The sequence below is a fragment of the Trachurus japonicus genome, chromosome 15, assembly GCF_045865225.1.
Source record: "Trachurus japonicus isolate A0001 chromosome 15, Traja_1.0".
In the NCBI taxonomy this organism is placed as follows: Eukaryota; Metazoa; Chordata; class Actinopteri; order Carangiformes; family Carangidae; genus Trachurus; species Trachurus japonicus.
Genome location: NC_140921.1, coordinates 18,910,532 through 18,934,127, shown reverse-complemented (window position 1 = coordinate 18,934,127; position 23,596 = coordinate 18,910,532). Strand labels below are relative to the sequence as shown.

The following is a 23,596-nucleotide window of genomic DNA, read 5'->3' as shown; positions in this document are numbered from 1 at the left end:
AGGATATTTGGCCTTTTCTTTTCTTTTCTTTTCTTCTTCTTCTTTTCTTTTTCTTTTTTCTTTTTTTTTTTACCTCGCAAACACAGTTATAATGATTATTCAGTTATAAAAATACTTCTTTGTTAACACCTCTATATAAAACTGTGGTAAATTTAAATAGGACTGACTGGGTCATGATTATGTTCTGTTTTTGTGACAGCTGGATCATGATTCTTGTGACATACCACTGCCTCATAAACTCGAACTGTTGCAGTCAAAAGACTCACAACTCTTCATGCAAACTGTCAGCAGCAAAGTCAAGTTAATGTAACTGTAAATGTAACTTCAATTTCACTTAAAAATAGCTACATGTGAAAATATAACGCGGTAAAAAAAAAAGGGGGAAAAAAAGTATTACACTGAACTGTATACAAATCTCTATCCCCTGATGTTGAACAACAATATTAATACCCTTGTTTCTATTGGCTGGGACCAACCAATCACAGCCTTTGTTTCTTTTCTCCACCTTTCACCCCTTTTTTTCTCACGAGTTATACAACGAAGTAGGAACTTCTTCCACCGTCTTCCCACAGCTCACCCGGCGCTGCACAGGTATGACAGGTCATCCCACCTTAATTCTAAGTACATGCACCTTTATTATGTAATTTGTCATGTGCATGTTTTCCTCTTCTCTCCAGATTTACAGATTCACAACTCTTTACAATACAATAGCAATGGCTGATAAAGTTGTGCTGTACTACTTCAATGGGAGAGGGAGAATGGAGGCAATCCGCTGGCTTCTGGCAGTGGCAGAGGTTGAGGTGGGTGAAAGGTGTAGTGGTGGTGGTATTCTGCTGTCTTAATGTTAAACCTACTGAACACACCCTAAATCTACGCTGTAATGCCTCATTCACAGTTTGATGAGGTCTTTCTGACTACCCGTGAGCAGTATGAAAAACTCCTCAGTGGTAAGTTGGCTGCAAAAAGAAAAAAGAAAGTGTGTAAACTTGGTAAATTCCTCTCTGGCTTAGCCTATATCACAGTGTTTTGTCACATGTTAACTTCCTCCTACATGTAACGGAGCCTGGGATGACACAGCAATTTTGGGGTCAATGTCTCAAACATTGCGAGACACAATCATAAATGTATTAATGTTTTACCAGCAGGAGTGTCAGTCCTGTGTTTTCTCTGCAGATGGAGCTCTCATGTTCCAGCAGGTTCCTCTGGTGGAAATGGATGGCATGAAGCTTGTCCAGACAAAGGCAATCTTGCATTACATCGCAGAGAAGTACAACCTACATGGAAAAGACCTCAAAGACCGCGCCATGTATGATCCACTTCATATTTTACTAGTGCAACAACCACTGTCACTGTGTCTCAGTGGATTCATGTGATGTGTGTGGATGCTTTCCCCCCACAGGATCAACATGTACTCAGAGGGACTGATCGATCTCATGGAGATGATAATGATTTTGCCCTTCAGCTCAGATCTTCAACCAAAATTAGACAACATTCAAACTAAAGCAAAAGAGCGCTACTTGCCTGTGTTTGAAAAGGTAACAATGCACCTATGTATAAAATGAAATGGCCCAGGGGGGGGGACTAATCCTGCTTCACAGTTCTTATGACTCACTGAGATCTGGCACATGTTTGACAAACTTCTCAGGCGCTGTCTGGGCCTATATACCTGGTGGGAGGTAAACTAAGTGTTGCAGATGTGCAGCTGTTTGAATGCACGTTAATGCTGGAGGAGAAATTCCCTGGGATCCTGGGTGATTTCCGCAACATCAAGGTAAATGGGACTCTTTGTGTAAAGTTGGACATAAGAATCGATGATAAGAAGATATTTTGCTATTCCTATTAAAATCTCAGTGATCACATCAGTGCATAAGAGTATGTACTGTAATCCTGGCGGCTGTGTTTCTGTTTCCCTTCAGTCCTTCCAGGGCAGAATGACTCGGATTCCCGCTATCAGCAAGTTCATGGAACCGGGCAGCAAGAGGAAGCCACAGCCAGATGAGAACTACGTAAAGACGATCTGTGAGGTGTTAAACATCAAGTTCTAGTACACTCCTCATAGCGTCAATGTTTTATTACACTGGCATGTCCAGTTTTACTATCTATTAAAATCCTATATATCCTTAATCTGCAATCAAACAAAAACATATGTACTAATTCCCAATTTTTGTAAGATATTCGTTTATTCGTTTATTTTTTGTGATTCTTCTCAATAAACCATATATTTTACGAGGACCATTTGCAGAATTGTTATGTTTTTGTTTCGTGTCGACAATAAGTGGAACAGAAAATAAAAAGCCTCATGTTAAGGATCACACCCATTTATTTAGTGTTACTGTTATTACAAAAAATACAAACATCTTCACTTTAATTCTTTTACATAGCAAGAAAGCGAGGGGTCAAGAACGCTATTTAATGTCCTTCAATCTTGTTAATTTTCTCAGTGGGTTGAATATTTCACCTAAATACCTTTAGTGATGATGTTGTAATGCACCACACCCACAAAACTCATGTACATGTGTAATGTCATTACAGGGCAGGGGATAAGTCTGTGGTAATACTAGGAAATGAAAAATGAATCATGAGGTTTATGTTAAAGCAGGTACAAAAAATATACTTGATACATGATAGTGAAAAGGATTCACTGGATTAATAGTTGATCTTAAATCTCTTTAATATCCACTTGGTCTGGAAGTGGTGAAACCTTTTTGTAAGGTTCCTGGTGGAATGAGCGTTATGTTACAAAACATACAGAACGAGAGACATGTGTCACTGTGATCACTGGGAATGACGATGCCTATTAGATAGGGCTTTGACACGTTTGACACGTTCTTTGACAGACAGATTGTGTCTCTCCTTTGTCCCGTCGGGGTTGTTCCTCCTGTCACGCAACGAACAGGAGTAACAGTCGAAACACCATGAACAGACTGAAAGAAAGAGACAAGAGCACACGAGAAGTGACTAATTAAGCAAACATGCAGTGGCCTGTTACTTCACATCCCCGCGCTCGATTCGTTGATGAAACTATCTGCACATTGAGACTCTCACCTCAGTCCTGCCATGATGCCAGCAGGTAATATTTTTCCAGATTTCTTGTATCTCATTCCCATCACCACTGAGAGGACTCCTGAGGCAACTGAAAGACAGAAAACGCAATGACATGACATGACACTGACTGGACAGTTTAACCAGTTCTCTGATAGGAAACCAGCACATTAGAAGGAGCTTAGCCGTACTCACGCAATGAGACCTTAATGTCCTTAGGGTCATTAGAGATGTTATAGGCACCATAAGCAGATAATCCACCAAAAACTAAACCAGCCATCAGGGACATCACACTGGCTGCAGTGAGAGGAGACATATGAAGATGATTATATTAACTGTGCAGCAGTTGAGCTTTCTGGCAAAATTGAAAGAGGAAAATAAATACTTGAGATCGTCAAGTGTGACATTTCAACCTTTTCTCTTGTAGCCCATAAATCCTCCAAAGGCGATGGCCGCAGCATAGCCAAATCCAATCCAGTCCACTGCCATCGCAAGGCTGCACAAGACAAGACAGGACCAGAGATGTGTTGATGTCTTGAGATGGTTAAGTTCCCACAATATTCTCAAAATTGGTATTAATTTACATATTAAAGATGAAGGAGCAAATGATGAGTATTCTGAGGCAAACATTTCTTTTCTTTTCCACTGAGCACAAAAGCAGAAATCAGAGGAATACAAACAGTCTTCATAGCATTAGCTACCCAGATGAAACACGCCATCAAATACATAGACCAGATATCTTAATGTCCATTGTAATGGCAAAGGTTTGCAACTGAATAACCACAATTGTGGCCAATGAAGTATTTGCATTTTAATGTTTGTGCAAGACATGACAGACAAAAAAACCGCTGTGTGTGTGTGTGTGTGTGTGTGTGTGTGCGCGTGCGCTATAACCTTTTGAATATAAACCTTGTGGATGAGTGGAAGAAATCAAGTCATTTTGAAGAATAAATGACCTTTCATGACAAGGTAGATGCTGCAGTTACATTTTGTTGAGTGAAAAAGGGCTTGTTATTGGTTGTGTTGGACCTTTAGGAATTTCAATAGATGAAGAAGACCATTTGTTGTTTTGTGCTGTTGTTTCCTCATGTGTTACTCTTCTCTCTGCTTCTGCAGCTGGTCTTAATGCCCACATTTCATTACAATTATGATTATTCAGTTACAAAAGAAGAAACACACAACTCTGCTATTACAAACAAATAGGCTGTCGTCACGTATTGACACCTAATAATAATAATAATAATAATACCTTTTATTTGTAACGCACTTTACATTTCTCACACTACACTTAGTCTTTTCTCAAAATCAACAGTTTTTTCAAAGAAAGCGACCTGCCTTCAGAGGATACAGTACAGTACGCACTTCATCTATCTCCCAGCAGGAAGCGCGACTGGCCGCTAGATGTCGCTGTGATTAAAACATGACACAACAACAGCAGAAGCTTCACTACAGTCTTTGCCTCACACAAACACAACTACACTCGTATTCATGCCAATATTTTAGTCCGTGTGAAGCGCGTATTGTGTGTCTTCATATCGTCACACTGTTGTCTGATTCGTCTCGGCGTGTTTTGTTACCTTGAGTCCAAACAACAGAGCAGCAGCAGTCACAGACGCCTTCAAAATATGTCAGTGAATTTCCTCGTTTACCCTGCGCAGACCGTACTGCGCATGTGCAGCTCGGTCCGTGCTGCGTTCACAGACCGTCCATCAACTCGGAAAGTACTGATTCAGGACATTAACGTTGATATTTCAGTCGTTTTGTTTTTTGGTAAAAATAACACTGAAGAAATCTACATTGGAAATTTTAAATATACGATCCCTGCTACAAAGTAATACACCCTTTTGGATAAATTTACCATTAATGCCCCCATCTCTTGAAGTCAAATTGTTTATTGCATTTAATTTATTTCATTATCTCTACCTTTTAAACAAATTAAATTGAATTTGGTAAAGTTATAATATAGGCTATGGCTCAACGTATTAAAAATGGCTTTATTTTTGAGTGCTGAGCCTAAAAGCATGCAACTGATTGATAAAGTTACCGGACTATCAAACATAATTTAGGAACTTAGTGGAATCAACTAATCCTTTCTCATTAATTTCATTTTAATTAGTACGTTTTGTTAATTTCAAGTTAATTGAATTCATTAACTTCATTATCATACTTCCCAGCATGATTCGTTTTAAGGTCAAAATTCTCAGACTCTGACTCCCCTTTCCGTAGTTTACGAAAACAGACTTGATGGACAGGCTTGTACATTTACAATTATACATTTTCATATAGGCATTATGATCATCAGACAGGTTGCTTATTACCTTGCATTCTATGTGGCAGACAAGTCAAATTTTACTTGTTGACCCCTGCAGACACATTGCTTTCAATCAAAATGAAAAAGCAAATGCCTTCATAGAGGCAATATACATACAGTGCATCAGCTCTGAACTCATCATTGTGTCAATTTTGTAAACTGACCAGATGGGTTTATTGTAATTTCATTTAAATAAAATTTTAAAATATTCTGCACTATTCAACAGACAACAATAAGGTCCTGCATCAATTAATAATCTTGAAGTGTAGAGTCTGCTGTCTGCACAAAACTTAATGTGCATACAGAACACACACAGAGCAGTGAGATCTAGAGGTGGGTGGTCAATATGGTCCCAGAAGATAATTTACTCTGGCCGTGAGCTGTCCCTCTGGCAGCTCAAGGTTAAAAAGAAAATGAAGCCTTGGGCGTGAATATTTTAAACTCTTGACAACACAGGGTTTTTCACAGTGAGGATCCTGAAAAGAGCTTGTACCTCTATCAGCCTAGATCCAGCAATAATACATCACACCGGTAGTGTGTCGATATTATTGATTGCATCTGTAATACCTGCGACTGACGACAGATGTCTTCATTATCGTGTGTTTTGCAGAGTGATTCGACAGAGAAAACTTGAGTCTCCCCAAAGAAAACCACTTTATTTCAGTCCGACCACCCATTTCCAGAACTTACACACATTAAAGGTTTCATTGTTCAATAATAATCCTCAAAAAGTGTAAATCAATGCATTCTCAGAGCAAAATAAGCCACTATGAACTGTAGACAATGTGACCGTAAGCTGCAGTGAGCAGCAGCTCCAGCAGAGCGCCTCTGAGCAGTCACCTGCTGGATAAAGAGCCACTGTGGCCCTCTGTGGGAGGGCTGAGGACCAACTCCTCCAGAGAGAAGGCACACATTTCCAAAAACAGTTGGCATTGAAATACTGTCTACATAGTTTCCTGATGAGTTACAGTCTGATCTTGTCAGGATAAAAATGACTATAAAATGGCTGACAAGGGTCATTTAAGAACAAGGAAGGATTATTCAAGTGAGGTATTGGAGCGACATGTAAAAACCATGAGACTTAACTGTACAACCCACATGAGGAAAACAACATATATTACAGAGAAACTCGAGGAGGACGATGAGACGGCAGGTATGTAAAGTGGCTCGTGGAAAATGCTATGGTTTCATTACAGTAAACGACGACAATGGACAAACACAGTGCATTTCACAATACAGTGATGTTTATAATACAAATGGCTTTGAGTGCACAGGAACCTGTGATATACTGTTAACATGGCTTTGTCAGCTTTTTGCTAGGTAGATACTTTCAAGTGAGCTGTAACACGGTATTAGAAGTAACAAATGCATATAAAAGTCATGGAACTGTGAATAAACCATAAGAAAAATGGAATTATAATGTATTAGGCCAAACAAAATAATAATAATACACCAGGTTTTGGCAAATGGCTGACTTTTTAAGGTTAAAGTGACATTTTACAGTGGTAGAACATCTTCATTTTAAACATGTGTTCCTCTATAAGAGCTCACTGTGGCATCTGATGGTGTTCAGTGACAAGGACTCTGCCCAAAAATGTGCACTAGGTTGTAATTTTTTTAAAAACATATTAATGGATGGCGGTACTCTTTCATATATGCATCAATTAACATGTTTACAGCTACATTCATTATCGATACAAAGGAAAGTGATGTCTGTATGAATATTTATGGTAAACAGTGAGGCTGGTGTCATGGTTATGTGCCCCTACAGAGGAGTGCATGCCATTTAAATTGTTCTACTAATGTAAAAACATCACCTTAATTGAGCAAAGTGCATAATTCTCCTTCCGTGGACTTGGCATAAAATTCAGACATTACAATCAATGTCATTGAGCCAATGCTTTTTATAATTAATTATCCATCATTATTTGGCTATTGCACTGTGTCAGTTACATGTAGTAGCTGACCATCATTTAATGTGAGTGCTCAGCACACTTTGCTGTCAAATAAACGCCATAAAAGAGCTTTAAAACTGGCCAATGTCTGATGGTAAAGTGAGCATGCAAGAATACTAATTTGGCTAAATTTGATGAGGGGTAAGTTATAATTTTAAGGGACATTTATCTTTATAAGTATGTCATAATTTTTATTCAATAGTAGAGAGGGGTGGTTTCATAAACCTAATACTTTTTCCATAAATCCACTCATGGTTTCTCATCATTTCAGGCTGCAAATCCAAATAACGCTAGGGGGGAACAGGTAGCAACAAAGAGCTTTTCATTTTTCACATTTCTCCGTATTTCTGCTCAGCTTGCAGCTCAAGGTCAACCGAGAGCCAGGCGTGTGGGATAAATCTCTGAGCCTCTCATCAGATACTGGTCTGCATCTGGAACACACCTCGTGTTGTTGCGATACAGAAAAATGGCACCGTCTCTCCATGTCTTTTTTGTGCGTCTCGTCGTGGCAGCCTCTGCCCCCTTCGTTAAGGAAAAAAGTTCACCCACAGCCAGCCCAGCAGTGTCCCGTACACCCAGGTCCTCACGTACAGTTTCCTGCCGTTCTCCGTCAGCAGCAATGGCAGTGTCAGTCCCCCCAAAATGATCACAGACGGGAGGGTTTTCGAGAGGTTCAGCGGAGACGGTTTGCCTTCCCCGGGGAATTTGCGAAGTTTGCTTGTGTCCTCTGATTCGTAGAAATCCGTCAGCAGCCTTTATAAAGAGAGAGAGATTTCTTAGGAATTGACTTCATCTTTGAAATACATAGGGACTAGAAAGAAAAATTAATAAAAGAATATGCGTGACAAAAGTTCACACCAGGACTTTATCAACAGTAAGTCTGCACTCACATGATAAAGGGCTTTTTTGGCTCAGCAAGTGACAACTTTTATGTCTCATTGTAATTGATTTTAGGGCAGCAACTAGTAATTTGTTTTATTATTATTCATCTTTTTCGGTTATTTATTTATTTATTTATTTTTGATTATTTGAGAAATTGCACACAAAGTTACCAAAAAATAAAAAGCTCCCAGCAACCATTTCTCCAGTTAATTTAATACTTAGGAAACTTGTAATGAAATAAGTCACAGCCACATTCTTTTACTCACATTATTCACTTCAGCAAATGAAAAGTTAAAATTTTCTCAAACTGAACCTCAAGAACCAGACAAGCTTTTAGGATATTTTGGTTTTATGAGTAACACCCACTTTTCTTTCCTGACAGATATATCTCTCTAGTAAATTTGCATTTTGTCTTTGATATTCATTTTTGCTTTCGGACTACATGAAGCAGATTAATTCATCTCTGCTCTACGGGGAACTGCACATAATTGGATTCTCAGAATAAGCTAAGACTGTGTTACTTTCAGGTTTTCTAATAGTCAGATACATATCTCTACTTGAAACTGACGGTATTCGGAAGAAAAACATTTAAAAAACCTCCCTGCAGGTTACATATCGATTGGACAACATGCAATTTCAGCGTGATGGATTGTTCCACCCAAGCACACTTACCGGTCCTTGATTTCGAAACGCTCGTGCAGCCACCTGCGGAAAAACACTGGCTCTGGAGGAATTTCCTTTATGTCCACACGGTCGAAGTGTATGTGGACACGGGGACATTCTTTACACAGGAATTCTGTCAAACACAGAAAATAAAAGAGACTAAACAAAAACAGGAAAAGCCTTTCAGCAAAACGGCACGTAGAGTAAGCACTTAAAATCAACACGAGGTGACAGTGATAGAGTGGAGCTGCCGTGACGCCGTGATGCCAAGGCTCTTTGATTCAAAAAGGAAAGAGTCCTGAGGTATTGGCAGCTTGTTGATCACAATAGTTACATAACTAATTCTCAAACAGGAGCAAAAAGAGCTGAGAGTGAATTCAGCTCAAAAACGGTCTCAGTTTTAAGTCAAGTTTGAATGCAGACAGTCCAATTTAATATCTGAAATTAATAATGTCTTGAAATCTTAATTTTTTGAGTTATACCAATACGGTATGTTTTATCATAGGAAACACAGTTGTGAAATCTTTTCAGTCTCAAGTCAAATTAAAACTGTCACAACGACAAGTGGAGAAAGAAAACCACAGTGTCTGAGAAGGTCAGATATAAAAATGTAACCAAGTGTGAACGCTCAAGGCTACACGTGTATCCCCAGAGACCTTCGAGTTCCTGTTTCCACAACATGCAATATTATCAGGAAACTTGGCATCGCTTGCCAAAAGAGGAAACTTGATCGAAGTCAGAAGCGAAAAGATTGCTTCGCTGGTGCAGAGAGCGAGAGACCTCCATCAGCCGCCGCACGGATATAAATTGACCTTCAGACACAATATGTGCCAGTTTAATGAACACGGGCAACTCGGTGAACCTGCTAAAAAGAAAACCGCGCTGCCTTCCACCCGCAGGTCATGTGTGTTTGCGCAGAACAATGCTCCAAAACACACTTAAAAAAACAAAACAACAACAGGGAAGAGATGAAGGAAATCAACTCTTCGCTCTGGAGTGACAAACAATTCCTCCTGATTTTAAAAAACAACCTCGAGTGGAGCTGAAAGTTGGAGGAGAATAGTTAACATCTGGAGACAAAGAGGGAACTGAACAGCAACACAAGAGGCGCAGCTTCACATCATTTGCTCTTTAGAGTCTCATTACTATTTCTATTCTGGCAACATTTGGCTTCTATTATCCAAAATGAGACGGTCCTGTTTTTCTCTATTTGTGTGTTCTCAATAATTCTTAATTTGTTCATCGTGTTCCACATGGTTGACGAGGCCCTGGAGCACATCCACACTGTGATAGTGGAATAATGCAGGAGCGAGCATCCTAACGACTCCCTCTGAGTTTAAAAAATAAGCTTTTTTTTGCAAGAGCAGCAAACAATGGTGAAATGCCACCAAAAATTAACATGCCACCCTGAATTCTTCTAACCAAAAGCAATTCCCGGAGTACAAAGTAAAACTATGACATACAGTTTATTAAATGCACCCGTACAAGATAAAAAATAATGGAAAAAGTTTCATTTGCATAGTTTGCTACAGTTAATATTTTGGAGTTATCTAGCTATCCAAAAGCAACAAAATTGAGTTTCATTAAGTGTTCACTTGAAGACATCATTTCATATTTATAATTACACATATTTTTAATTAACTGCTTAAACAACTAATCAGTTAAAATTTTGCAGCGACCATGGCCTATACTAGTCGTCCCAAAATGTCGCCTTGGAAAAACATGCACTTCTGCACGTTCTTGTCTATTCCTTGTTAACGTTTCTAATTATCAGTAAAGGAAATAGCTTGAAACCTGCATCCATATCCCCGCTGCGACTTCCCAGTTAAGAGCTTCCATCACTTCCACATTCATGTGAAATTACTAAAGTCACCTCCACCGCATGGTGCCAGGAAGTGCGTGATGAGAAGAATGCTTTTCTGTTCTCTCTGTTCTGTTTGCTAGAAACACATCGATGTTTATTCCTGACTGAAACGGGATGTTTTTTTTGTTAACATTCAAACACAGTCTGTCGAACAGCCAGGAACACAGAATAATCAAAAACTCCAAAACACAGAGCCATGCTGTTTACAGGAAAACACGGCCGTTAATAGGTGAGGTTTGCCGTGTGATTAATTGCTGAGGGAGTGTACAGTACACAACAGCATTGATAATAAAACGGCTGTAAAAGTTCACTGATAAACAGACTGTTAACTTACAGCAGCCAACTCCATTTTCTTTGACTGTGTTTATTCCTGGTCTTAATGTGCCTTTTTTTTTTTTATCACTGCTGTTTTTATTTGTAAATGTATGTTGATATGGGCACTGCAGTAGCGAACTGTACTCGTCAATTTGTATAATTTATATGGATTACAGCGGCAATTATAAACCTACTAGATGACTGACAGAAAACAAAAATCAGAAACTGTTTTGCTGATAAATCATAAGTGTATTCTCTTGTTTTTCCTTTTGTGCTGTGACCTTTACTGGCATTGTCTTTGGCTTTTGCATTTATCGAATGATGTCGAATTGATGATAAAAATAGTCTAAATATGGACTACAGGGACAGCAGCTGAGGTGATAAAGCAGCTAACATGGATCCAAACAAACAAACAAATGAGGTGAGCGGTTGTTACATGTGATCTTTATCTGACGTCTCATTGATGCATCTATAGCTGGTTCCTGTTGTGTTGATTGTGCCAGAGCTGTGATCTGATCTCAATATGGAAATTACTTACATGAGGCCTATAGATTTGTCAACAAACACGGCACGTTCCAGGTAGTACTATATGCATATACATTTTACATTAACTTCTTCCCTTATCAGCATTGGATAATCAGGTTCAGATATTTAAAGCAGATAACAGCGGCACGGCCGTTTCGGCTAATGCTGTGTTCAAGGCAGGCTTTTGAAACCGTAAGTTACAGCTTCAAGTCACAACTACGACTTGGTAGCGTTCCAGGTAACCCGTAGCTCGTGTTTTTACCGTCCTGTTGTCTGTGAAAGTTCCCTATAACGGCCACTCGTAACTTCCGACCCGTGAACTCGTACCAGATCGAACTGGTATGACTTCACAGGAAGGAAAAACACAAAGTACGAGTTTCCTTGAACGCACCATGAGTTAGCAGCCCCCGCCCTTGTCAGGCATCAATTGGTCCTCGTGCTACGTCACCACATTCACGCGCATCCCTTGGCTGCACACACAGCCCTTCATGCCGTTCTCTCCCCTCATTGGATAACACTTGTATCCCACAAGGAAAATTTTCTCCTAGGGTTACAGCAGAGCAGAGTGACGGAGAGACTCGTGTTTAGGCTGAAATACTTCATGTAGTGATTGCTGACGGAAAATAGGACTATTTAGGACTTATATTAACAAAAACATTCCACTGATATCTGCTTTAAATCATGATCGGCAACGACTTGTTCTGACAATGTTTTTGCCTCATTACTGATTGCTGCTGTGAAAGAGATGTGAGTGTCAAATCAAACAGAGGAAGTTGCTCTGATGTACATGCTCTATTTTGGAGTATGTGGTGTAAAAGCCGAACATCTGTGGCCGACCTCAGACGCCTGCTCACCTGGCATCGATGGTGCAGGTCTTCTTTGACCCAAGGTGTCCCGTGTTCCCTCGTAGGCCACTGTGACGTCGTAGACGGCGTCCAGGTGGTCCTTCATGGTCTCGAGGGCTATGTGAGACGCCCTCATCCTGGGTGTGAGTGTGTGCTTCAGAATAGCCAGTCCTGCGGTGAGGGTGGAAGAGAGTGCAAGGAGTTAATTGACAGTCATATTAGCCCATAAAGCACTTATTAAAAAATATATACAATAAAACATGCATTATGAAACAGTAATGCAATGTGGATGCTTGTGTTTGGGTCAGTCTCTGCACTGTCTGTTGTTCCTCTGTTGCCGTGGCACCATCCTCTGCACACTAATACCTCACTAATAGCAGATAATGTCATGTGCACATGTCGGCTCTCCAGAGCGATTTATTTGGATTAATGGGGGAAGGTGATATTCAGAGCTGTGGTCCAGAGATAGGCTTAATCTCTGCAGAATGGATACAGTTTGTGAACAACCACACTGCAGAAAAGCATCACAATGATCATGATACAACTAATGCATTTAATGGTGAAACCTTTAAAGCTTTAATGAAATGTACATCGTGATCAAATAAAAGCAGCCCTTGAATCGATTAGTTTCACTTCCTGTTGGGACTGAAATAACCAGAAGAGATGCATCTCGTAGAGACGGGCTGCTTTCACTACTGTAAGTGAGCACTGAGTTCTCTCTTATCGACCGGCAGCCAAGTCCATTTATTCCTCAAAACATCAGCTGAATATTTAATAAGCACATTTGGTGAAAGCTCACAAGTGCCTGGCACCACACCAGTGATCCAGTGAAGATATAAATGAATACAGTAGTTCTGATGTTAGAAAACTCTATTAATCAATACTTACTCAAAGTTGCATGAACACAATGTCATAAGAACTAATGGACTGTGCAAACATGCCATGAGAAGAAATAAATAAGAAATAGATAAGAAATGGAGATTACTATGCCAAAATCAAACGTATATTTTTGAGTTTTTTTCTGATTCTGCTTTCATTTTACACAAATTCTTAATTATTCTACAATTTCAACCAAAAAACTAGGTTGAAACGAGGTAAAGAGTTACAAACATCCGCATACAGGTGTTGCTCATTGGTAGCTAAAACCACATAACAGGCCCCCCAACAGACCTCAGTGTCACAGACTGAGCAGGTTGAATTAGTTTGCCGCAGCACCGCGCTAAACGGCTGTTGTCATGCCAGTACCTTCTTTCGTAGCGAAGGCCTGACTGTCAGCGATAACCTTCTTGAGCTCTGGATTATACCGAGTTCCTTCTGGGAAGATGACGAGGTACATCTGTGGGGAGATGAAACACAAGAAATTAAAGCGTCTTCACTTTTGCTTCACTATGAACTGGTCAAAACTCTGAACACTGAACAAGAGACATGGAAACATTATCCTGAACCTCTATCATAGAAAAAAAAAAATCTAATATCCTGATTTTTTGAGGAAAAATAAAACTGTGCACTGATAATAAATGCAACTGAACCAAGTTTTTGATTAAGTAAGCTCCTACAAGGACTAAACTGCTGCCATGCTTTCTTTTACAAGTTTGAATTATGTCAACAGAAAAAAAGTGTTATGTTGTCTAAGGTCAACAATTACCCAGAAGTTATACTCTGCTGACAATTCACATTCGCACAAGCACTGTATGATTAAATGCTAGAATAATTATTATTCATCCTCCGCAAAGTGCTGAGGCTATGAAGGACTTTTTAACAATAAGACTATGAAAAATCCAGCGGTTCAATAGGCGCTTGTTTGTGAATTACAGGAATCAGCCGGTATGTGAGAGCGCAGAGCTTTATTAGTTTCCAGTCAAATTGGGTCACCGTTAAAAAATACATATTATTTAACATCAGTGTTTCAAGTATAATTCTGATTATTTCCAAGGTCAGTCTGATTTTCTGAATTTTTGTCCTTGTGACAACCGATTATGTTTAAACTTTTAAGCTTTTCATAGTGTATCTGGCGCCAGAGCACACACACACACACACACACACACACACAGAGGGAAAAACACTAATCTCCCACAGTTTAATCCAAAAAAGTGATTAAAAACAAGCCCTGTCGACACAATAACACACACTGTAAAGGGACCTTCATGATCCAATGTGTAATTATCCATTTCAGTTCATGATGTTCTGTTCATAAATGTCAATGTCCTAATTATGATTAGGATAAGAGGGAATTTTTGGGAGACAGGATAGAAGATCCTGACAGCAAAATCTGAATGCAAGTTTTGAAGGTTTAAATGTTGGGGCACGTAGCAGCAAACAGTGCGTCTACCTCAGAGTAAAATATGCAGGAGGTTAATTCAGGAAGTGTACTCACTGGTGTTCCACACCGAGTCTGTCTGAGGAGCTTCGTCTTCATCGCCTTTTCGTTAAACTTTGCGCTTCGTTTCACGTAGATTCCTCCGTGCTGATGGAGAAAGAGAATCTGATTGGAACTGCAGTGAGGAAAGCAACTAATGTTTTTTTGTTCACATCTTTACATCTGCAATTTACAAAATGTACATCCAAAATACTCACAGAGTTGCATTACCTGAGAGAAATACCATCCATACAGTGGGAGCCACTTCAGTCCATCTTTAAGGACGTATCTGACGTGACCAATCGCACTCTGCCTGATGGCCAGCATGTCGGCGATGATCCAGTCAGCTACAAGGAAGACCATTTCATTTGATTAGATATTGACACCGTGCTTCACACTGGGATATATATATATTTTACAACTTCATATTCAGACATGTTACCTGTACATTGATGATTAGACAGGTAGATCACGTTCTCTTTGTTCTTTGGTATATCTCCATATATAACAATCTTAAGAAAAAGGAGTAAAAGTACATTAAAGACATGACACTAATGTCCTGAATAGTCAACAATTTACACATTCACTCTACAATAATATAAACATTTATTCTGTTTGATTAGTAAGTAGTCAAACTACGTCAGGGATTTGGTGGAAGTTCAGACTGATTTTGTCTTTTTTTTGTAGAAAAAAAATAAACCTGCAAAGACTGCAGCTTTTCAATAAACCCAAGAGGATTTATCAAAAAAAAGAGTCCTTTTCAATCCACTCATGTGGCCTCCAGTTGGAGGGACGGAGCAAGCAGCTCACCACACAAACACCATCATGTCAGAGATCACAACAGCTACAACACCCGTCTCTTCTGTTTTTTGTGCACAACCTGTGGTAGAAAACCACAAACTGTGACTGTGAGGGGAGTGGCGGCAACAGCACAGAAGAATGAAGGCCTTCCTGCTTTACATCTGGTTCATCAAGCTCAGGTTGAACAGCCCTTTTGTCTGAATCCACTTTACTTTTTGTCACCTTAAAACACAGAAACCCATAACAAGTCTGCACATGTACATGTATGTGTGTGTCTAGGTGCAATATTGTTTGCAAGTTCAAATCCTGCAGGCACAGGAAGTCAGAGGCAGCTGTCACTTGGGGCTGTGCTTTCTATTTTTAAACTGGTGGGTAAAATCAGATCCTGTGTTAGTTTTACATGCAGCAAGTGAAGACTCACTCACTCACCTCAACTCCGGTGTAGTTTTCAAAGAAGAAGAGGACCATGGTCTGGTAGATGGAGTAGAGCCGGTCGTCCAGCCTGTGATACATCCTCGTCGGTAGGATTGTTGATAGTAAACGCCAGGCGCCCCATGACAGCAGATAAGCAGGAGCTGTCCCCAGCATGATCGTGGCTGGAAACCAGTACCGCAGCGAGTATGTGTGCACAACCAGGGAGAGCAGCATGTTTCCACCTCTGGCTCCAATAAAAGTAACTTTAAAAAAATCCCTGAAGCAACTCGGCCCCACTCTCTAAGCACTGTGGCTATGTTACAGACTATCTACCCCACACCACACCTGGCCTACTTTCTGCACACCTGTCCTGGGAAGTCGGCATAAGAAAAAGTGATAAAGCTGCTGCAGCAAGAAGGTAATGAGGAGGAGCTAGCCGGCTAAAGCTAATATTAACCTAAGCGTGCAAAAACCGCAGTTAGCCAAGTTGGTTTACGCGCTCACGGTCATCCATGCTGCGATGCAATAAACGAAATTGCCGGGTGTTATCCGATTAGCATCATCATCTCAGTGCAGCAACCCAGAAACGACCTTAACTCCGTGCATTTACAGTGCAAGTTAAGAGAAACGCGTTAGCCCAACTAAACTGACGTGTTTGTCCTCGGGAGGAAGTTTTAACTAATGCTACATTTGACATAAACTTACTCCTCTGATGTCGATACGACACCAAAGTGTTAACCCAAACGTCAGCTCGGTAATTAAAAGACTAAATATTTTCTATTTCCTTCCCTATTTCTTCGTCTCCATCCGGTTAGCTGTTCGTCAACTAGCTTCTTGCAGCAAATGTCACACACGCCTCCGTACGTAACGACACCCCTCAACATCGACGCAGCTGATTGGTCGACTGACGTCGTAGAGGCCGACGAAAGGGCGGGCTAATGTTAAAGGAGTATGCCGCTTTTATTGAGTTGTGTAAAAACCTTTTTTTTCTTTCTTTTTACTGTCTATGGTTAAAACGTGCCTCTTAAAAAAAAAAACCCATGAGACTGACAAAATAATTAAATAAAAATTGATCCAAGGTCAATTCACGAGCATTTTCCAGAACTTTCAGCCCCACATGTGATAGTTTTTGCTGCATTGTTGTGTAAAAACCATGGTAAAAACCTAATTTAAGTATGCACATTTGAAACAAGGAAGTGACAACTAAGAAAAAAACAAAAAAAACATCCATTTAATATGTAAAATGTCAAAAATGTGGTGATAACAGCCTGTACCTTCAGCAGGTGATTCCTAGTGTCAAAACACAACAGATCTCTAACAGTCTGTGCCACATAAAGAAATACTACATTTTACATTATGTTTTCAAAAATCATGCAAATATGATTTTGCAATGTTTGCACTCCAGGTGGGGAGATGGCAGAGGGAGTAGTCAAAATCCTTACGTCTCTGGTGTAGTCCACTAGCCTATACTATATTGTGCAGTAAAACACATATTCGTTCATTTTGTGGGGCTTGACCCTGATGAACTGGCTCCAAAAGTTGCGTGCACAAACAATGTGACAGGTAAATGTTACAGCTAAAACTTTGCAAAGTACTTAGCAAATCATTTTTCCATAATGTGCTGTTTGATAGCTCTAATTTTTTCTTTTGACATAATGAATCAGTCATTTCAATTCTGGGATACATTTAATAATTCAGAAATACTAAAAGCAATGTATGTACCGGTAAGCAGGCTGTACATCAGTATAGTAAATTATTGAATCAAGTTGTCACGTTCCCTTTTAACACTGAATACACCCACAGTTCTATTTACCGGTAGCTCATCAAAACTGAGTTTCAATAAGTCCTGGAAAACTCAAAATCACATAATATAAAGGGTGTGTGTGGTAACTGCTAATTCATCAAGTCACATTTTTGACTTGAGAGAATATAGGAAAACCAATAATCAAAATTGAAAAAAACATTTATTAAAAAGGACATCACAAAGCATTTCTGTAAAGGGTACAGTAGTTTTCATTTCTGTCACTATTAAAGTATTGAATTGGCTCAGAAAGAATTGTTAAAATCATGTTATGAATAAAAAAACGGCTCAATCTTATACCTCTCTTGCTGAGGAAAACACTTTGCAGTAGTGTTTGCTACATATGGAAAACAATGTTATCAATAAAGCACCCACATGTTAAAGCAGCTCCTCCATCATTGCTAACAGTCCTCAAGAGTAACTTATTTAGTAACTAGGAACTAAGTCTTTGTTAATATAAGAATTGGGAGGATTTATGCAAACCCTCACAACAAGGTTTAAAAACAAGACAATAAATATACAAAACAGGCAAATTGTAAAACAGGCAGAGGGTGGTGTGGCCTGAACTTCACAGTCAAAACATATTTCACAGGTTTCACTCCAAACTGTAGTTGTCATACGCCAACTGCTTCAGATGTGTGATACTGTCTGAAAAAAAAAAGAAGACAAACAGTTATTGGTAACGTAATGAGAACATTTAAAAAAGAGATGAGTAGAAATGATCTTACCCAGCACCCACTGCTCAGACAGGATCCTGCTTCCATCTGGTCTCCTGCCGCTGTACTTCCCTATGCAGATACCAGCCTGTCGCACCGTGCTGCACACTGTTCCCCCACAGAGCTGGATCAGCTCCACCAGACTCTGAGTGGGCGGCTGCGAGCGCTGGGACACAAACATGGCTGGCTGGCCCTGGAACAGGTCCTGCTGGTGCTCCCCGGCAGACAGGTGCCTCTGGAGACGACAGATCTACGTAAAGGAGGCAATGACCAGGTTAAATACTGGACGACTGTTGTCAGACATTTCTCCGCTGTCCTGATTCTGCAGGTAGATCTGGTTCTGGATCTGCTGGCTCCAACTCCGTCAGTACTTCTCAATAATTATCATAATTTGTATTTAGTGCAACTGTCAATGCTATAACACCATGACATCCAGAAATATCACTGATATTATTACTAATGTAACAACCAGTCTGACAGTGTTTGATGACACATGATATCAAATTAAAAAAGTATAAATAAATACAACAGTAAGCAGAGCTCTTACTGGTCTTAACTCTCTCTCTCTGTTTTTAAACTCCACCACATGAGGTAGACGGCCGCCCACTCTGAGTCTGGTTCTGTTGGCGGTTTCTTCCTGTTAAGAGGGAGTTTTCCTCTCAGCTGTCGCCAAGTGCCTACTCATGGTGGGAACTACTGGCTTTCTCTCTACAATGTTGTAAGGTCTCGACCTCACTCTGTAAAGTGCCTTCAGATTATGTATGTTATGATTTAGTGCAATATAAATAAATTGAGTTAAAAATATTGTGCTACAAACAGGATACAGAAATGGAGCCTGTTCTGCTTCTCTGGTCAAGAAAAAAAACAGCAGAATGGCAAATCTCTCAATCTCCAGAGGTGTTAAAGGAATAGTTTCATGTTTTAAAAAAATATGCTGAATGTTTTAAAAACATGTTTTAAAAAAATATGCTGAATATGCCAGCAGCCAGCTAATTTATCTTAGAACAAAGACTAGAAACTGAAACAAAATCCATTTAACACCACTGTAAAAGCTCATTAATTCATTCATTATATCTTGTTTGTTTAATTGGTGCTGAAATGTTTAGGTTGGGAGCCACACTATTCCTTGGCCAAGAAATATTATACATTGTCCTGAGAGTGGTATCAATTTTCTCACCTAACTGCAATAAAGTGAATGAAGAATATTTCCCCACATGTCAACTTTAAATCTAAGCTTAAATCTTAGTGTAAACAGAAGGCAACAAATCTGTGCATTGGGCATAGTGAATGGGAGTAGGTCAGTTTCTCATGAAGACTTCCTAGAATATTTTACTTTTCTTTTCTTCAATCTGCTTATTTCATCTAAAACAGACTGCAATTCAATGAAATGAGGGGTTCAGCCTTTAAAACAAGTGTAAATTCAACAGTCTTACTAAGGAGATGAGTCATACATGTTATTAATAAGGGTGGTTACTATCTTCATATAAATCCATTGCTTCTCAATTGAAATGTAAGGGTCTGAGAGATGTTTGTAAGTGTCATTGTACAGAAAACTGATCTGTTCTTTTCTAAAAATATGAAACAATGCTAAAATGATTTGGTTTCATAATGAGGGATTTCCTGTTGGTTTTCAAAACCATCTATTTCTGAGGGGTTACATATGTGAACAATTTTCCTTTCTCTTCGTGGGTAACTTAATTGATGAGGATTTAGGCAGAAATAAACTGTATAAGAAGAGAACATTTAGCTTCTACTTCATACAGACTGTTAACTTTGTTCTCTTTAAGTTTATTTTTTGTTAATGAGAGCTGAAGCTGGGTCTATTTCACACTAAACATTTGGACTTTAAATAGCAGGAAAAACACAGGTGTTACTAATAACATTAAGCGTGGCTCTGTTGTGTTCCAGTGAGATATTGAGCCAAAACACATAACAACAGACCCCTGAAAGTGAAGCAGCGAACTGGAAGTCAGCAGCGTTAATTCATATTTTTACACCTGTGTTTCTCCTACAGTGACATGTCAAAATGTCATCTGAAAAAGACCCATGATAACCGTCGGACTAATCCCAACACCAGCCGGGCAACAAAGATAAGGTGCGAGTGAGGGTCTGTCTTCAAACATGGTCCCTGGTTTAATCAATGTCCTGCTGATTGTTCACTAAACTCATCAAATCAAATTTGTTCAGAGACATTGCGAGCATATTGGCACGGTTCCCAGCATTCATTGTGTGTCAGTCTTGTGGTTTCATTCTCACATATTTCATGAATGTATCTCATGTGAGTCACCGGTGGTCTTTCTGATAAACATGAAAACAATACATATGGCTCCACTCTTAGATTAGCACTGTCGACCTGCCCTAACACCAGACGGCTCATGAATTGTCTTTTGCCTAAATCCAACACATTTACATCAAATAAATATATAAATGTTGTAAACCTAATTTGTATGTCAAGACAGCCACAAATTAGAACAAACCTTGATTCAATACCGAGAGTGGCCTGAAGGTGGCTGCTGGAGATACAGCAAAGCTGAAGCTATTTGGCTGTAAGGCAATGAAAAACAGAGCATGGAGTGCCTCTACTGAAAGGCTAAATGTACCATGAAATCCAATCTAAATGGCAACTTTTGAACGTGAAAGTGAGTTTCACTGTAGAATAACATTAACAAAGTCTTCTGCGTTATTTTTGTTGAATACTAAATCTAGGGTAGCCTGCTTACTGATATTTTTGAAGGTGAAATAAATAATCACATATTTTATGTGAATCACGTGAACTAATTCAACACTATTATTGTTTATCTCTGAGTGTCAAAAAGGTGAGCTGCTATGTTATGCATGATGCTCTCACTATTACAGGCCTGCTCTGTAACCTGCAGGGGTCATTTGTTAAAATGAAGGGGACCAATCTGCTCTATTCCAAGTTGAATGCCAGGAAACCTTCAGTCTTTTGTCAATGTTCACACAGGCTTCACTTTACGTCAATAATTGGGGATTGGGCAGAAGGTTCAGCGACAGGGTCAGGTTAGCGTTAACCCACATTGTGCACTTTAAAGAGAATGATTGAAGACTACATGCAAAGTCTATTATGTGGGAAGAGAGGGCTTAAAAACTAGGGCAAACAGGCCAACCCAAAAAAAAAGGAAAATAAGAGAGATAAGCAAATAGGCTGACACAAAAACTACAGATAAACTGGATTGCATTTTGAAACTTGGCTTTAAGAAGTTAAATTAATATATAAAGTTATCTGTGGTATGTGGTCAGACAGATCTTGGATGCCTAGACTTTGCATACAAATAAAACGTCCCACATCCTCTAACGATGACACTGTGAAGACTGTAAAATTGGCTGGAGGAATGTGTGACTATAAGACTAGATGGCCATGAACGCATGGAGATGGGGCCTCTATTAAGTTATAATACACTATGACAAAATGTCCACTTGAGTATTTTTACTGTGGTATCGTCAACAGCAGTTTGGATTTGCATACATTTTACTTCACATCTACAAATACACTTCTCTCTCGCTACACTCTAGAAATATTCAAGTGTAAACTAGCTACTAGCTGAAATCTGCTGGTTTGTTGAATTTCTTATCAGAGTGAATTTTTTTAATCTCTAGAGGCCAAGTCAGAGATCCCCGGGGTAACAATCTGTCTCTGGTAAATATTCTTGAAATCATTACAGCTTAGATGCGCTGCAGTTTATTGTGCCTAATGCCCATAACAATCAATTTATTCGTCACATGGGAGCTCCCACCTCCTTACCCAGACAACCTAATCAATACCTCTGATGTACATGCGCGTGTACACTTTTGTTGTTATGCACAGTGAGTGTGCAGTGAGGTAGGCACTCCCAGGCAAGAATAAATTAAGTCTAAGAGCCCTGTATAATGAAATAGAGTGTGTGCTACAGTTCAGCCAATGCCAAAATGTTTGCTTGCAGCATGAGGAAATAGTGCATGGTATTGTATAGTGTAGGGCCATAAGACAAACAAGAACCGGTGTAGATGAATCCACTGCTTGAGTGATTCAGCATGAACACCTGAAAAAGTCAGTGTTTTTGGAATGACGACAAGTCCTTCCTCTTTGGTAATGTGCCTTAAATATGTTGCATTTCCTGTATACAGTAACTATTACATCAGCCTACTTCCTGCAATTCTGTTTCGGTATTTCTATCCCACTACTGAGGGCAAATCCACAGCTTTCCTGTCAAATAATTAAACATGGTGCCGTTGACACCAAAATGTGGTTACACTGGATTGAAATGACTATTCCGTACAAAATATAAAGCTCAGTCTGTCTGTGATTACTTTGCAGACTGTGGGTGCGAGATCAAAGTCTATCTGTTTTTTAAGTTAAGTCAAGTTCCTGAAGCAATAGCTAAGTGTCCGTGATGGAGGCACATTCCTATAGAGCGGGAGAAAATCGTCCTCCTTATATCAGCGCCCTTCCTGCTCAGCACACCTGCACTCCCCACAGTGACATCAGAGGGCCCACACTTGACTGCGTGCAAAAAACTTTGCCAGACTGGGATTATGCTTTTTTTTAATGGATTTACAGAAAGAAGCCCCATTTGTGTCTTGGAGGACAGACATTACAACAAGGGCTGGGTATGGGTGCATCATCACATGTTGTGGGGAGCCAGTCTCTAATCTTCTACAGTATGACCCAGAGCTGAATCTTTTCAAAGCCATTTTCTTTAATCCACAGAAAACAAGTTATTAACTCAAGCTTGTGTGGCACGTTGTTGACAGAGGATGCTTGAAAAACACTCCAGTCTCTTGGAAAATGCCGTAAAAGTGACACACTAAAGAATTTCAGTGAAAAACCTGTTGATTTCAGTGAATTAAAATATAGATTTAACATCTTTAAAAAGCATGGTAGGAAATATATTACGTAAAAACATAATGGTGTGATTTACACACAGACTTCTTCCTTTGAATGGCCTGTTCAAAGATGCTTGAATGTTTGTCGTGGGCCGGGAAACATTCTTCAATGAATGGGATGGACACGGTTACTATCACAGTGTCCTGAAGGTGGACAGCTGCATCCTGAGTGGCTGTTCGACTTGGCAGAAAAAAAACACACACGTGCGTAGAGGATATAGT

The 23,596-nt window shown here is 39.6% G+C and overlaps 4 protein-coding genes across 6 annotated transcripts in view; 1 reads left to right on the top strand and 3 right to left on the bottom strand.

Annotated features, from left to right (window-relative positions):
* The first annotated feature begins 517 nt into the window (after positions 1 to 517).
* LOC146973581 (glutathione S-transferase 3-like) lies at positions 518 to 2,232 on the top strand. The gene is made up of 7 exons (XM_085800237.1): positions 518 to 591; positions 678 to 800; positions 896 to 947; positions 1,174 to 1,306; positions 1,400 to 1,535; positions 1,646 to 1,771; positions 1,917 to 2,232. Exons 2-7 carry the CDS (start codon positions 714 to 716, stop codon positions 2,043 to 2,045), a joined length of 663 nt encoding a protein of 220 aa, XP_085656363.1. The 5' UTR covers positions 518 to 591; positions 678 to 713; the 3' UTR covers positions 2,046 to 2,232.
* Positions 2,233 to 2,297: 65 nt separating this feature from the next.
* On the bottom strand, positions 2,298 to 4,688 carry tmem14a (transmembrane protein 14A). The gene is made up of 5 exons (XM_085800238.1): positions 4,620 to 4,688; positions 3,456 to 3,538; positions 3,238 to 3,339; positions 3,046 to 3,133; positions 2,298 to 2,924 (listed from the first exon to the last, which is right to left on the bottom strand). The coding sequence occupies exons 2-5, from the start codon at positions 3,529 to 3,531 to the stop codon at positions 2,882 to 2,884; spliced, it is 309 nt and encodes a 102-aa protein (XP_085656364.1). The 5' UTR covers positions 3,532 to 3,538; positions 4,620 to 4,688; the 3' UTR covers positions 2,298 to 2,881.
* A 1,300-nt stretch (positions 4,689 to 5,988) lies between these two features.
* Positions 5,989 to 16,855, bottom strand: agpat5 (1-acylglycerol-3-phosphate O-acyltransferase 5 (lysophosphatidic acid acyltransferase, epsilon)). The gene is made up of 8 exons (XM_085800236.1): positions 15,989 to 16,855; positions 15,201 to 15,270; positions 14,990 to 15,105; positions 14,777 to 14,866; positions 13,648 to 13,738; positions 12,412 to 12,573; positions 8,863 to 8,986; positions 5,989 to 8,061 (listed from the first exon to the last, which is right to left on the bottom strand). The coding sequence occupies exons 1-8, from the start codon at positions 16,205 to 16,207 to the stop codon at positions 7,836 to 7,838; spliced, it is 1,098 nt and encodes a 365-aa protein (XP_085656362.1). The 5' UTR covers positions 16,208 to 16,855; the 3' UTR covers positions 5,989 to 7,835.
* A 1,064-nt stretch (positions 16,856 to 17,919) lies between these two features.
* mcph1 (microcephalin 1) overlaps positions 17,920 to 23,596 on the bottom strand; it is a 29,979-nt gene continuing 24,302 nt past the window's right edge. The window contains exons 15-16 of one of the 3 annotated variants that reach the window (XM_085800231.1): positions 18,503 to 18,740; positions 17,920 to 18,422 (exon numbers count right to left, since the gene is read on the bottom strand). In XM_085800231.1, the coding sequence (XP_085656357.1) occupies positions 18,370 to 18,422; positions 18,503 to 18,740 (291 nt within the window). In that variant the 3' untranslated portion in view covers positions 17,920 to 18,369. The remainder of the gene's footprint in view (positions 18,423 to 18,502; positions 18,741 to 23,596) is intronic. The other 2 variants (XM_085800233.1, XM_085800232.1) reach the window with 2 other exon arrangements.